General features: G+C 38.2%; 2 protein-coding genes across 3 annotated transcripts; both read right to left on the bottom strand.

The window, feature by feature from the left end:
• Positions 1–9,472: 9,472 nt before the first annotated feature.
• On the bottom strand, positions 9,473–10,842 carry LOC133743049 (uncharacterized). The gene has a single exon (XM_062170786.1). The coding sequence runs from the start codon at positions 10,506–10,508 to the stop codon at positions 9,618–9,620; it is 891 nt and encodes a 296-aa protein (XP_062026770.1). The 5' UTR covers positions 10,509–10,842; the 3' UTR covers positions 9,473–9,617.
• A 1,023-nt stretch (positions 10,843–11,865) lies between these two features.
• LOC133743048 (sialyltransferase-like protein 2) lies at positions 11,866–15,820 on the bottom strand. 2 transcript variants are annotated; one of them, XM_062170784.1, is made up of 12 exons: positions 15,616–15,820; positions 15,443–15,516; positions 15,193–15,282; positions 14,890–14,967; positions 14,564–14,664; positions 14,291–14,483; positions 14,115–14,205; positions 13,975–14,039; positions 13,580–13,734; positions 13,364–13,445; positions 12,975–13,084; positions 11,866–12,519 (listed from the first exon to the last, which is right to left on the bottom strand). In XM_062170784.1, exons 1-12 carry the CDS (start codon positions 15,701–15,703, stop codon positions 12,333–12,335), a joined length of 1,314 nt encoding a protein of 437 aa, XP_062026768.1. In that variant the 5' UTR covers positions 15,704–15,820; the 3' UTR covers positions 11,866–12,332. The 2 variants fall into 2 exon arrangements, with proteins under 2 accessions (XP_062026768.1, XP_062026769.1); XM_062170785.1 differs by lacking the exon at positions 15,616–15,820 and having other exon boundaries at positions 14,564–14,680; positions 15,443–15,493.
• Between the last annotated feature and the right edge of the window lie 415 nt (positions 15,821–16,235).

The raw sequence follows: 16,235 nt of genomic DNA on the forward strand, positions 1-16,235 counted from the left end.
TGTAAAAGCCTAAAAGGGTTTGATGTAGGTTTTGTTTAAGGGTTTGATGTATCACATGCAACGACTCAGTATTGTGATTTTATTAGAGCACGCATCTTCACGAAATACACATAGTCAGATGTACAAAAAACATTCATAGTTTACGTCCTTCTCTAATTTTATCGATAATCACATAGCCAGTTAATTATTATTGTTTTCGTTAATGTTTATACAACCCATTGATGTGTACGTTGATGTTCACGGCAATTAACTTCTTGCAAAATTATACATACATTTCAAAAGGAGTTTAGATTGTTGAAGTGTCTGTGATCATGTGTGTGTTTGTAAAAACATGTATATAGATGTAATTCTCTAATTTTATTGATAATCATATAGCCATTTAATTACTCTTCGTTAATGTTCATACAACCCATTGATGTCTACGGCAATTAACTTCTTGCAAAATTATATATACATTTCAAAAGGAGTTTAGATTGCTGAAGTGTCTGTGATCATGTGTGTGTGTGTGTGTAAAAACATGTATATAGATGTAATGTACGTATATCACTATATATAAATGAACTTCTCTCTCTGCCTCCATGGTTTATGCCGTCAAATGAACGGATTCATGATATGTAGCAAGTTGCTTGACCACAAAATTATGCTGCATATCTGATCCAGTAATCTATATGATGCTTGCTTAGCTTTTGCATTTTTTTGACCCGATCGGTGTGTGTGTGTGTGTGTATATATATATATATATATATATATGCGCACAACATGAAGTACCATTCCATGCCAAGTCTTAATGGATAAAAAATGGACTGCCCTGATTGGCTGATTGTTGCTAGCTAGGAATATATGCATGCGACCATTAAAATCTGAATCTAGCTCTAAATCAACACAGTACTCACTTTCAATGGCTATATATAGAGGTGTAATTGGTAACAAGGAGCATAAGCAACTGATCAATCTAGAGGAGGAGAGGTCTAGTATGAAGGTAAAGAGAGCCATGTTTGGTAGCCAAGGATGACTTGCCTAAACTAATCCTCCACAGCTTGGTTTCTAGTAGCTGTAGCTAGCTAGGGTTTCAAGTTTGTTTGGGGAGCTCTCTTAGGCAGGTCGTCCTTGGCTTGTCTGACTGGCTCTTATCTTTCATGTCAGACCTTCATCTCTTCCATGTCTCTATACGTATCTACGGATAGGGTAAAGTTATGGTATGTTAACATTTCTCATACATCAACTATTTTTACCCCTCTAATGACTCATGTTATCACTTTGAGGACTAATATTACTATTTTCAGGACTCATATGGTAACCTAAGAAAATTTACCACTTTAAGGACTCATGTTACCACTTTGAGGACTAATATTACTATTTTGAGGACTCATGTGGTAACTAAGAAAATTTACCACTTTAAGGACTCATGTTACTACTTTGAGGACTAATATTACTATTTTGAGGACTCATTTTACCACTTTTAAGGCAATTGTATGCATGTCATACGTTAACATATTGTAGAATTTTCCCTACGGATAAGCTAGCGCATGTGCATGCAGGACCGTACCGCATGCAATGTTTCCTTTACTAATTTGTGGCTTTTTATTGTTTTTCTTACTTAACAATGTGACGTGAACATATTTTATCCTTGTTCGATTTTGCAATCAAAATGAGATTCAAACTTGGAATCTCACTACTCCACAACGATGATAAACACCACGTAAAAGTTATAGCAGTTGAACACTGCTTGACACAAACACGAATATGAAACATTTCAATCAATCGTATGTGGACATATATATATATATATACATACATACATACATACATACATACATACAGTCCTTCTTGGCTAAGGACATCTTTACCTAATAAGCTTAGGTACGGATTTCCAGTTTTTTGCCACTTTTCGATCACATATTCACATCTTAACCGTTCAGTTTTTAGGTCCTAATGTATAGATCATCTCTGCAATATTTCAGCCAAATTGATGATCTTTAAAACGTTCAAAACTGCAAATTACAACAATGTACACGAACGGTTCCGGTTCGACAGATTCGGTTCATTCGTGTAAATTGCAGATTTGGATGCCTTAACGATCATCAATTTGGCTGAAATTTTGCAGAGATGATCTATACATTAGGACCTAAAACCTGAATGGTTAAGATGTGAATATGTGATCGAAAAGTGGCCAAAAACTGAAAATCCGTTCCATAAGCTTAGGTAAGGATATCCTTACTTGAGAAATTTTGTACATATATATATATATGTGTGTGTGTGTGTGTGTGTGTGTGGTCAATAAACCACGGGTGTTTTGTCAATTTTCAGTAATTATGGTCATTTTACTGTATATGTTGCTTTGCCAGTTTCATATGATTTTTACTGGGTTTTTACTGAGCAGAAATGATTTGTAGATAAATGACTTGTTTTAGAGTGACTATTCAATATTTCCTTATTCATGTTATACACGATTTTATTGTAGGACTATGTTTGCGAGAATGGATATGTCCGAGCTGTCCGAGCAGTACTTCCTCACCGCGGCATCGACAATGTCCAATGGGTGCGTTCCTCCATCGGCAGCGGGATATGGCTACCGTTTCGGGAGAAGCATTTCATTATGCTCTTACAGGACTGTTTGCTGACCCTTTGATACCCCATGTCTTGCGCACTAATGATGATCAAAACTCATTCCACTGCATTGGTCCCCTAGCTATCACTACCACACTCTCTAAGTAGCAAATTATATGACCACGACTACGTGTACATGTTAGATTGGTCTGACTTTGAGGCATCAGTCCAAGGATGGGAGATCCATTTCGCTTTTGAGCTACTTGAAACGTTGTTGACATTTCCATTCCATGTCGATTTCCACATTTGGCGGTTCATCGTTAAGATTGTTACCCCAAGGATGGGAGATGTGCACTTAATAACATAATAAATACCATTCGGTTGTTGCTTTACAACCATGCTTTATCGGAAGCATGGCAAGCTATGTTTGTGTTCAATACTTACTCATGCGTTCAAGTGGTTCTTTGGCCACGGTTTTCACATATGGGGACGACAGCCTCATCGGAGTTAAAGCCGAACAGTACACTTCATTTCCGAAGGACTATTTCAATCCCATTTGCGATGAGTTCAGTTGGAGAATTAATTGGTGTGTTTAACTCATCATATGAAGACCGCATTGGCAGTTTTTTGTTAACGAACGTTGAGAGAAGAAAAAGTGATAAAGAGTCACAGAGGTGTACTTCTGTGAGGATGTTGATGTTTCCGGAGTATGAAGTAGAGAGTGAGGAGATATCAGTTAAACGAGTGCGTTCGATATGGATTGACTCGTGGATTTCTCCGGGGATTAGGCCGGACTACTTGTTTCAGATAGACAGAATTCCTAAAGACTAGGTATGGATCTTCAAATGCCGGACAATTTCAGCTCGTACGAGCTGAAATTGTCCTTCCAATGTCGAACATTGTTGGGAAACTTTAGAATACAAAACTTTACGAGCTCCGTTTTCACAAATTAAGATGTAATACAATTATGCATCAGCTGCAAGCAGTTCGTAGTACTAGACTATACTAGTTGTTGTAATAGTGTTTCTTTGGGTGAAGAAAGAAATTAAACCTGCTGAATATCATGTGCTAGCGCTTTCTACCTGAAAAAAGCTTAATAACTAAACATATTATTCTCAAGGGTAAGTCTAATTTCATATCTTTTTGATGGCTTCTTCATGAATGTTCATCCACTTATGAGATCTTAATTCTTAAACACTAACCAACGGATTTATGCAAGTGAAGCAATGACCCTTGTTGTCGGAAAGAACGTATTACTTTTTCAAGTAGAATTCGGCCCTGATTGGTATGATAAGGATGCTGGAACATTTTCTATATATGTGCTTCTTCTTTTTTGAGTCAAATGAACAAATCCAAATATTATGTGATTAATTTTGAAGATTGAAGTGATTGTATTTTTCTCTTTTTGAGTTTTTGGGTGGGAATCATAATATGACATGTTGGTCGTTGATCGACTTGAACAAGCTGTGAGCTTTGGAATGTATTGATCTCAATAGTCATCTCATCAGAAAGCTGGTGAATATTATAAGAGAAGGTCAATCGGAAGTCACGTAATTTATAGTCAAACCATGCATAAATCTTATCTCTATTCCAAGATCATGGAGATATTTCGGTTGTGGAACCAAGCCGGAAGTAATTTCACTTTCATAACCTTTCATTTAGCGAGAATGTCAACTAGCTAGCTAGGAAATGAGAAGTAGGGTGTGAGTTGGATTGATAACTACATTTGAGCAAGTTGCCGCACTAAACGTAGCATTTGGTTGTGTACATCGGCGGTAAAGTTGTTGGTCCGTAAAGGTGATGACTCTCTTGATCGATCTAAGTTTTGTTAAAGGGTCAATGTAGCACATGAAATTACTCCGTATTGGGATGTTACTCAAGTATACATCCTCATTAAATACACGTAGTCAGATGTCCAAAATCATTCAAATTTTAGCTCTTTCTTTATAGCCATTTGATTACTATCACTTTCGTCAATGTTCATACAACCCATTGATGTCCATTAACTTCTTGCAAAATATATATTTCCAAAGGAGTTTAGATTGTTGAAGTGTCTGTGATGATATATAGAGCCGTTCGACATCGAGGCCTAGTTCGGGTCTGGCAACCGCCCCGTAGCTATCGCCGCCTTCTCGAGGCCGGAGGAGGGATGTCCGCACTTTTTCTGGGTTGCGGACGTCCTCTTCTGAACGGCTCCTTATATATATAAACATGTATATAGATGTAATGTACGTACGTGTATATAAATGAACTTCTCACTCTGCCTCTCTGGTTTATGCCGTCAAATGAACAGATTCATGATATGTAGCAAGTTGCTTGACCACAAAGATATGCTATATATCTGCACTAGTAATCTATATCACTATATGCTGGTTGCCTGCCTTTGTAAGTCAGACCTAGCTAGCTTTTGCATCTCTTTTGACCCGATCGATGTGTATATATATATATATGATATATCCATGCACAACATGACGTACCATTCCAAGTCTTAATAGATAAAAAATTGACTCTCCTAATCGGTGCTAGCTAGGAATATATTCCACATGATCTTGTCTGCACGGGGAACTTGATTACTATTACAAATTGTGTGCAGCATATATGCATGTGACCATTAATATCTGAATCTAGCTCTATATCAAGTTATCAACCCAGTACTCACTTTTCAATGGCTATATATAGAGAGAGGTAATTGGTAACAAGGAGCATAAGCAACTGATCGATCTAGGGGAAGAGAGGTCTAGTATGGAGGTAAAGAGAGCCATGTTTGGTAGCCAAGGATGACTTGCCTAAACTAATCCTCCACAGCTTGGTTTCTAGTTAGCTGTAGCTAGCTAGAGTTTCAAGTTTGTTTGGAGCTCTCTTAGGCTGGTCGTCCTTCGCTAATCTGACTGGCTCTTATCTTTCATGTCAGACCTTCATCTCTTCCATGTTTCTCTATGTATCTACAGATAAGCTAGTGCATGTGCATATATGCATGACCGAATGCAATGATTAATTCTTCACTAATTTGTGAGTTTTTATCCTTTTTCTTACTTAACAATGTGACATGAACACTTTTGATCATTGTTCGATTTTGCAATCAAAATGCGATTCAAACTTTGAATCTCACTAGTCCAATAGAATTCAGATGTTTTTCTTATCCATATCCAGCGATTTTAGACTTTCACTAATTAAAAGTTTAAAACTTTTATGACTTTTAGTTTTTGATTGAAACATGTTATTACTTAATTCCTCATTCTATGGGATCTAAAACTACACAGACTTTCTGTCCGTTAAAGTTAAAGCGTCAGACTCATGTTGTTGCTGATGTGAAGGCCTGGGTCTTTGATATGATGGATATATTGTGTTCTGAGCAGTGTGATTTTTTTTATTATGGGTCTATGGTTGATTTGGTGTGAGAGGAATAATTTAGTCTGGAAGGGTGGTAGCTTTCAACCCATGCATATGATCCAGTGGTGTAGGCAGCAATTGGAGGACTTTCAGCTTTACCATCCAAAGGCTTCCAGGAAAAAGAAAAGGCGTTTGACTAAATGGGAATGTCCTCCTTCAGGAAGACTGAAAATTAATGTTGATGGGGCTTTCAGAGTTGATTGTGGAAGTGGTGGTATTGGGGTGGTGGTCAGAGATGAATGGGGCATGGGTATCGCGGCAATTGCAAGGCCTTTTCTGCATGCACACTCGGCTATTAATATGGAAGTGGAGGCATGTAGAGCTGGTCTTCTTCTTGGTATACACCAAGGTTGGACATAAATTGATATTGAAAGCGACTCTGCCATTCTGATTGCTGCTCTCAATAGCAAGGAGGTGAATTATTCGGAGGTAAGTCGAGTTTTGGATGATTGTAAAGATTACCTATCTGCTTTTCAATCAGTTAGAATTCGGCATATCTACCGCGAAGCAAATGGTGTTGCACATAGGCTTGCTCACCTTGCTAGTGTTGATTGGTTAGATGAGACTCCTGCTATTATTCAGGATGTACTCTACGAGGATTATTGTCATTGTTCTAATGTAGGACGGGGTTCAAGTTTTATGTCCCTCCGTTGCAAAATATTATTTCAATAAATGAAACCGGGCGTGGGGTTGAGCCTCCCAGCCTGTTCCAAACCCCTTTCAAAAAAAAAAAAAATACACAGTTTAGTTATATATGAAGATGCAGACGCTCAACGTCAAGTTATTCTTGGTGCATTTTTCTCATTTACTAAATCATATACTCGTATTACTTGACCTAGCCTCCTTCTTTGTGTAGTTGTTTGTTCTCTGTACCGACTGTACGTTATTGTTACTGGTCCGAATTGAGTAGCAGCAGTTGTCATCTCAGTTGATACTATATATATCCAACAATGTAGTTTATTCTAGAGATCTCTAAGCTAGATATGAAATTTTACAGTGATTTCGATCCTAAAAATAGCTTTAGATTTAGTGCCGGGTTTGATGTCTCTTCTATAAGAACCTAAAAAAGTTGATTGAGGTTCTAGGTTTGAAGATGCAGACATTCAACATCCAAGGACTTGAGGTTGAATTCCCCTGAGAAAAATTATGGATACAAGATCATCTGTTTGTCCTAGGCGTGCATGCTTAATTTCTTATGAGTCTAGAGACTAAGTTCCTCATTTATCTCAGAATTTCAACTTTCAGGAGGTTGTACAATATCTCAAAATACACTAGCTTCGGAATGCAACATCGATGTCACCATCTCCGGCTGTTCAAAGAATCATATCTGGTAGGCAGTCTGGTATTAGGGTCATCCTCTGTAAGTGGAAACGGCAGTCTCTTCAGGTCGGAGCTAAAGAAGATTGGCTCTCATGTTATGGCAGGCAATGTAATTCCCCTAATGCTTTACAGCCCACCAAAGATTAAGAGCCGGTTTAAGCAGACTATAATGCTTATATATAAAAACTGAAAAGGGACACTTGTCCAAGAAAATTTCGTCCCCGCAAGCTTCTTGGGAAAAAAAAAAAAATTGAAATAGTTCGGCGGCTAACACTCCTACAAAATAAAAATAAAAAGGCTAACATCGTTTGCCGGTGAAGAATTCATCAATAAATTACACCATTGGTTAGTCTTGATTGAGATAAAATAGGGGTAAAGTTATTAGTATGCGTGCCAGTAGCTCCTAATTGTATTGTTCTTATTACTTGTAATATTTTCTTTAATATTACATTATGAATAGGCCTGTTTGTAACTCTTATTTGTAAAGTTCACACTCCTTGCAACATCTTCTACCGTCACTTCATTTGATAAAAAACAGAAGAAGACATTATTTGGTCATTTAAAGTAGACACCTCACACGTTTGGTTAAGGCGTGAATACAAAGGATGTGCTTGCAGTTCAGAACTTCACAACATCGACAACCGCCTTACGTGTCAAACTTCAGTAGTCATTTACAATAATGAAAAAGCCATAGACATCCTTTGTATTGCAGCTCAGGCGGGGGAACACATGCTGGATAAGTCATTTAGTTTTGTACTGTCCGGAGCATGACGTCCAGCAGTCATAGTGAATACACATGGAGCTTAGAGCCTTGGACTCCTATGGTTTGCCCAACTAGTTATCCTTAAAAACGAAACTGAACACAAATTGATAGAGAAGAGCCAACATTGGGAAATGACAGATACTGTAGTCCACTCTAATACACGTCTTAGACCTCTCCTATAGTTTGCCAAACTAGTTATCCATGAAAATGAAATAGAACACAAATTGATAGCACAGAACCTGAAAATACGGGGGGATGCCATAGTGAAGCAGAATCTACATAAATAGTCAACGTAAGAACTTGGCATCTAACAACTCTATCACTCCTACAACTTGTCTACATAAGTACTGAAAATAATAGTAAGGAAGCAATGAGCCTGCTTAAAAATTTATGGTAATAAGCAGTGAAGAGTTTTACATGTACAACAAGAGGGCAAGTAATCTGATAATTGATTACACTGCTTGAACTGTACTCCTGATACTAGACATATAGCATCCACACAAGATACAACAAGAGACGCATAAATAATACTCTTACGGTCTTACCATACTAGAACCCATTGGTTGAGCGATCCAGTTCACAATCTCACATGAATCACACTCATACTTGCCCAAACTAGAATGCAAAATTGCACCATCTGCAACTCAGAATTGACCCCCTTAAAACTAAGACTCAATATGATCCCACCCGGCTTTCACATGGACATTGTGTTGAGATTACATCCGCTCTACTGTTAAATTCCCTCAAGGAAACACCTGATGATCTAGTGTTAAATTCCTCACTGAAACACCTGATCTCAACTTTCTGGCTTTCCCTCTGCTAGCCACAACAAACCAAATTGGATTTCCAAACTCAGTTCCTTGCTTTCAAGATAACTTCACTCTGTCATTACAAATCATTGAAAACTCCCCCCATCACCAAATAGATCTATATTTTGGTTCAGTTGATCAGTTGTAGTATCCTAAACATGCATAACTACAAAAATTCTCAGAGACTAGTACTGTAAAAGAACAACTGCGTAAATGTACTGAACTATTTTGCAGCATCAGAATGCAGAATGAAGATGAGATCCTATACTTTTCTGTATACAAAACGATTAACATCAACTAACAAAAGGCTCTATAGAAAGACAGCTTAAAAGCAATACGAGACTTCTTTATATCTCGGAAAATCAGTATACAGATTAGAGTTATTGGACAGTCCATCTTAAAAATATAATGCATGCCTGACAAAAAGAATGAAGAACTGAAAGGAAAATACAAGAAATGGTCCTTTCTTGAACCAATTCTGGCGGTTTCCTTAGCCCATTCTGTCCTAGGACCAAATGAAAAGAAAGTTCTTATCATGGCCATTGATGGATAACTACAACTAGTTCAGCATTACTATCAAAACAGTATATGGATCAGAAATTGCACTCAATCCAAAAAAACAAAAGTAAAAGTGCAACGAAAATAGAGCCTACTCATCCAAAATACTAATGATCTGAGATAAAATAGAATGTATAACCAAAAGCTCAAACCAGGTTTTTCTTCGGGCATGCATCTTACATTGCCATGGCTGAGGATTTGTTCTCTTACCAACAGTCAAAAACAAAACCTCAAGAAAAACCCTTTCCAAGCTTCTGAATAGCACAGTACATTTTCCTTCTGGACCCGACCGCATTTATCCCCATGTCCTTGAGGTCCTCCAAAGTTAACATTGGCAACACTTCATCATCCACCTCATGAATTTCGAACACTGGGGCATACCGACTCAACCCCAAGCCATTGAGCCAAACCCTAACCCCATCTTCCCCACACCTCACTCTCCCTTCATTCCCATTCCTGTCCCCACTAGTCCCTCTCCCATTCCACTCCCTGGCATCATTCTCCGACGGCCCGGATAGCTCAACACCATCATGATCCAAAACCCTAGTCCTAATTGGTCTCCTACTCCCATGGTAAAGCACCTCTCTTTCCAAATTCTCCGAGGAATGAATTGGGCTCTGCTCTTTCAACGGGCTTTCCGACTCTTCGGGTTCGAATTCCCGGTACCCATCTTCCCCATCCTCGCCGCCGCTGAACTTCTCATCGCCGCCGCCGCCGCCCTCGTCAATCTTGGCCGCGACCCAATTGGATCTGACCCTCTTCGTGGCGCTCGAAGCTCTTTTCTTGGTCTCTTTCACCTTCCAGCTCCCAATGGCGACACTATCGAGGTTGCCCTCTCTCTCCGCCCGCTCTAGGGTTTCATCGAACTCCCCGCCGGAGCTCAAATTCACCAAAGGCCGAGTCTTTGACGACTTACTCGACTCCTTGTTCCGGTGGTGGTGGTCCATCGGAGGTAGCCTCCACTGCTTCGTCGCCCGCCGCGGGTTCGAATCGTACGGCTGGTCTCCTCCGATCTCGCCCAATCGGACGCTGGGCCTCCGCTGCCGCTTCGCCCCCACCGTCTCCGACGAACCCATCATGAATTGCCCGCCGTTGATCTCCGGTGGCTGTATCTCCGCCATCAATTCTATCGATTATCCTAATAAAGACTCGAGCTTTATCTCTGTGTGTTTGTTTTGAAAAAAATGCTTAGCAAGAAAGAAAAAGGGGAGAGCCCTTTGGGCTTTGTGTGTGTGCACACGCTGCGCTGTGCTCTTAAGACTGTCCTTTTGGTTGTTTTCTAGAGAGAGAGAGAGAGAGAGAGAGAGAGAGTGGTGGAGTAAATGAAGTGACTAAAGAGAGAGAAGGGTTTCCAGTGAGTGAATGAGTGAGTTTGGGGGGAGGGAGGGAGAGAGAAGGACGGTGACACGTGTCCTGCTCTCCATGATTGGGAATGTCTCCTCCCATTGACCACAGGATGTATCTAGACTCTAAAATCTTTTAGCTATAAATGGTAGATGGAATTGTTGGATTTAGAGAGTCAGCTATGCTTATTTTTGCCTCGATTTTTCTTTCTTTTGGGTATTAGGTATTTATCCATTCAAACTTGGATTCCAATATTGATTGATAAGTTTGTGTTTGTCCCCTGCTGCACCCCATCCACTATTTTTTTTTTTTTTTTTTTTTTTTTTTTTTTGTGTAATGTTGTTGTCATGATAAGAATGGCCCTATAAGATTATGATCTTTATTCTTGATACAAACAAATACCCACACAAATAATGCACTCAACATTCTCTTTTGTAGAACAAGAAAAATATTCAACTTTCTTCTCAATTATTGCATCCTTGTACTTTTCATTATATGCAAACATCACAAGTCTCCATGGACGTGATAAGATGGTCCATGACTTTGCTTCTTGTAAAAGATGTACAGCATTATTAAACTTCACAAATCATCTAAAATGTTTCGTGACACTAAAGTCAGATCCATATCAGGTTGATCACTAATCATAGAATAATAGATGCTGATTTGCTAATATACCACAATTCAAGATCCCTTTGCTTCTTCTCCTTTAGAAATTGCAAGAAAGAGCATATAGTAGAAATAATGTAGTTGTTCATTTAAGCATCCTTCAATCAGTAATGTGAACAGTAAACTCAAACCACAACAATGAAATACATATTAAGGACCAAAAAGAAACAAACAATTTTAGAATGTAGCTCCCAATGAAAGATCACAATTGTTGAATTGAAATCCTTCCGTACTTTTGTTCTTCTGATAAGATACTTAAGAAAAGACCATGAGAGAAATTTGAAATTTAGCACCTAATTAAGTCAGTTGTACAATGTGGTACAGTAAAAGCGATAATGCGATATAAAGCAGGCAGCAATTTCTCATCTGGATTGACAGAAAAGAAGGGGCAACACCATATTAAATCCTACAAGCAAAACCTTCGATCTTCTTTTAGGCAACAAAATAAATAACTAGTGGAAAGAGACATTAAACTTTAATTGTAGTTTCGAATTCATAAAATACAAGCACTAATGAGACCAGAGTCGCATGTCAGATACAACAGAATCATCGATTATAGACATGTCATCTATCCAAAGATTGTGAAACCTTGTAATGAATTCTCATAAGACACTGCTAATGCCCCAGAAAAAGAGGAAAACAAAAGGTGAAATGACTCTAGCTACTGATTCTTTGGATATCAGTTCAATATTTTTCTATTTCAGTAATGAATAAATAGAATTATAATAAATGCAAGGCCGTGAGAAACTTACAACACTCTTTCAAAACTCTACATTGAGTAGTCCAGTTGTCAATCTTCCTGAACAAGTTTGAGCAGCATCTCCTTTCTGGGTCCTTAGCTCTAGTATGGCATTTATTGACCACAAACTTCAGGTTGCAGAATAACTGAGTTGCTTGGTGTAATTCCAGTACAATGTCCTTGGTATTTAAGTGGTTCACACAGTGCAAAGCATACCGTGGCGAGGACTGTGCTCAAGAGGGTACAGGGTTGCGCTTTTCACATATTCCTGGTGCTCGATAGCAGCCTTTCTCAATTTGAGAAACGGCGTAAGCTTTAGTTTGATTTGCTTCTTTACAAATGAACACATACGCAGTGGAGTTACATAGCCTGCTCCAATCCTCCTATATACATAAGCAAAAGCACATCAACACTTTTAAAGTGAAAAATAATACTTATTTGAGGTATGAAAATACACAATGCAATGCAGAACACAGCCAATATTATAAAAGAAACGGAGAACAATAAGTGTAGAATAGAAGTACAACGAGAGCTGTGGAGAACAGCTTCTATTTGACGCGAATGTGATCTTCTTCTGTTGCTCTAATTCTAAACATTTTCCACAAGTTTTATAACTAGTCAGTTCCAACGACCTAGCTGACTATAAAAAGAGATAGATTTGTATACTTTGACTGGGGATTGCTAGAAGTTCCCAAGTACAATATTCACTATATGAGATTCTCAGTGGTGCAAACCTAACTCTTGATCAAAATCCTGGTCATTGATTATAGCTGCATACTTTAAAGAGAGAATATGATCTTGACATAAAAGAAAAGTAAGATAAAAATTGTAAGTTTACCTCAACCATTTCTCTGATGCAAATCTAGCGGCATTAATAGTACTACGATCTGGTGCCCAATGCACAACACGGTTTGGATCAGATCGAACAGGCGAATGAATTTTGATAAGCTTAACAAGAACAAAAGTAAGCCATATCAGTAATAAGAAGTAAAGTTGACAAGGGGACCACATTGAAAACATTGAACATTGCTCCCACAAGTCAAGCAAAGGTTTTTGAGTATTTTTTAGATAAACAACCAAATGAAACTTCATGTCTGGATTTTTTTCTAATAAAAGTAGTTAAATAATTTACAATTTATTAAACAAAAATAATTGAAACGGACAAGGTTCACAGACTATACCAAAACATGTAAGACACCACTACTAAGTGGAAATTTCAGAACTTACACCCAAACACTCCATCATCTGGTAGTATGCCCTTCCATGCAGAGGAGTATGGCCTTGTCGAGATTCTGAGAAGTATCTAGTCCTGAAAGGATATTGTCAAGATCCTTTATGATATATATATATGTCAAACCCAAGTGATGCAGGGCTGAAGCTCCTGAATTACCAAGAAACAAAATTGTAGGAGATATTGACAGGCAGGGTAGGAAGGATATTTACCATTCTTTATATCCAGGATCTACAGTGAAGCCATACATATCTACTGAGTCGCATATAGAGAGGGCAAATTCAAGAGCCTTGAGACCAGTTCCTTTTGCAGCAGAACCAAAGGAAGCACCTAGCATGAGATATACATGATTTTTTATTGGAATTTCCTGCAGATGGAAAAGCCAAAAAGTTATAAAAGTCACAATCAACAACAAAAATAAGAAAACAAAAACAGCTGGGAAACATGGTGAGAAGCAAGAATTGAAGTTTGTTTTTACAAGATAGAGTTTCTACACTTTCATTAAAGATTCTAATTAAAAGCATACGCAGCTACAAGAAGCAGATCAGTTGGTTGGGTGTTAAGGTCAAGGACACGCATATAAGCTACAGAAAAAGAATATACAAACCCGAATCATCTTGTTCATAGTGTCATGAATTGTTGTTTTGATGATCAAGACCTCCTTCCTGGACTCTGCAAAATTTGTATATACTTAGCGCTCTTGTAATAAAAATGCCATATCTATAAAAAATGGACCAGTTCTTATACCATCTAACTCCACAACTTTATCAAGAGCTTTAGCGGATCCTCTATTAAGAAGCCGAAATGTACATTTCTTGCCCACATGATCAGTATAGTTCTGTAATAGAACAAAAAAGGTCAGAAGACTTCTTTTTAAGTCATAAACATTACTATTTTAAGTCTTAATAAGCAGTCAGCTTGACCTGAATTGGTGCACCATTTTCTCTAACAACTGCATCATAGCCATCTATCTCTCTCCCAAACTTTGTTTTTAAAAGATCGCCCGAGTTTCCGATAACAGCACAACGGCCAAACATGCGAGGGACATATGGTGGTGTGAAAGGGAGTACCAGAGAAAGTTTCTCCACACACAAAGTTTTATTCTTACAGCGGTCACTGCAGTACAGAAATACCCTATATCAATAGTTATCCAAGACTGCTTTATTCTGAAAAAGGTTTTCATGTGTGTTACTCACAGTAGTACTCCTTTATTAATCCTACGCCATGCATAGTCCTCCCATCCATTTGGTAAAGAATCAATGAACTCCCGAGTGAGAATGGTGGTACTATTCCGCACCTGAGCAATCAACTCACTGAATAACAAATCAATTGTAAAGCATAAAACGAAATCAAATTTGACAGCTGAAAGAGAGATCAGAGCAGACGGAATAAAATACATTTGACATGCATGGCTGGATGTTTGATTTGACGACACAGTTACGACAGATATCAGTTCTCAAGTCTTGTGCACATATCTAAGAATGATACATGCATCAGCTAGCAGACATAACACAGTACTCACCTGTTCCCAAGTAGCCAAAGCTTCACACAGATTAAACTCATACGATAAACCTTCAAGCTCATTGGTTTTGGGATCTTTCTGTTTGTACATAAAAATTCAGATAATATATGAGTCATCAACTTACGTAAATCATCAACCACAAATAGCACACAATAAACAAGCAAACACAAATTTTTCCAGAGTATTGCTTGATGAGATTGTAAGTCAATACAAAAATGCGCTTAACATTGGCTCTTGTCTGTAAACTAAATCATTAAGCAGCTACACTGATTTTCGGATAAAGTGTAATTCAGAAATGCTCACCCATTTAGGAATGGTGTCACTAGGAAATTTCATGGTGACTCCGCAGTAATCTTTACTAGTCTCAGCTTGTAAACCTAATCCATTCGCAGCCTGCATAGGTAGACCAGGCACAAGTGTAACAACACCGATTTTCAATCACTTCAAATTCATTCTTTTTAGTCTCCACACACAAGAGTAACAACATTACTGAATTTTGCCAAAGCGCACACACACAATTTAGACTAAAAAGAATGAAGAAGATGAGACTCACCACACATTTCTGGAAACGGCTCTGCAGATTTTGCAGCGCTTCCAAATCATCATCGGTGAGCCGATTGATCTCATCTGCATCACACAATTCAAACCATTATACACATCATGCATATATATATATATATATATATAGTGACACAGAGAGAGAGAGAGAGAGAGAGAGATGCTTACAGAGATCGGACACTCCGGTGATGTAGATGAGGATGGCGACCAATCCAAACAGTAAAGCGATGACGAACGCTAACCGCAACAGCTTCATTGACTGCGACTCACAGAGAGAGAGAGAGAGAGAGAGAGAGAGAGATTGAAGAAGAAGCTGGTAGAGAATTGAAGAACGAGATTTCACTTTTTCTGGATCAGACACGCTTGCTTTGCTCTATACTTGCTCCACTTCAGAGAAAAAGGATCAACAAGCTGCAATTTTCTGGCCCAGTTATCTCCTAACCCAAATTATAATGGGCCTAAATTTAATGAGCCCATTATTCTTCTTGGGTCAGTTTCAGAAAATTTTCTTTTATTCAGAACCCAAACTGTAATGGGTCTGATTTTTATAAGTCCGTGATGCCTTTCTTCGGTCAATTTCAAAAAACTCGAAAGAGATTCTATTGAGAATCACTAAAATGAAAACTTCATGAGGACCTTCTTGTTGAGACTCACTTTTCAATCACATTTCTATAAATCAACTCGTTAGATGTTTAGATATTCATTTGTAGATCATTTATGCAATTTTTCAACTAAAATGAAAAATGTTAAGGCATTCATAATCGTGATTTATCATTTTTGAACATAAA

The sequence above is a fragment of the Rosa rugosa genome, chromosome 4 (assembly GCF_958449725.1).
Source record: "Rosa rugosa chromosome 4, drRosRugo1.1, whole genome shotgun sequence".
NCBI lineage: Eukaryota > Viridiplantae > Streptophyta > Magnoliopsida > Rosales > Rosaceae > Rosa > Rosa rugosa.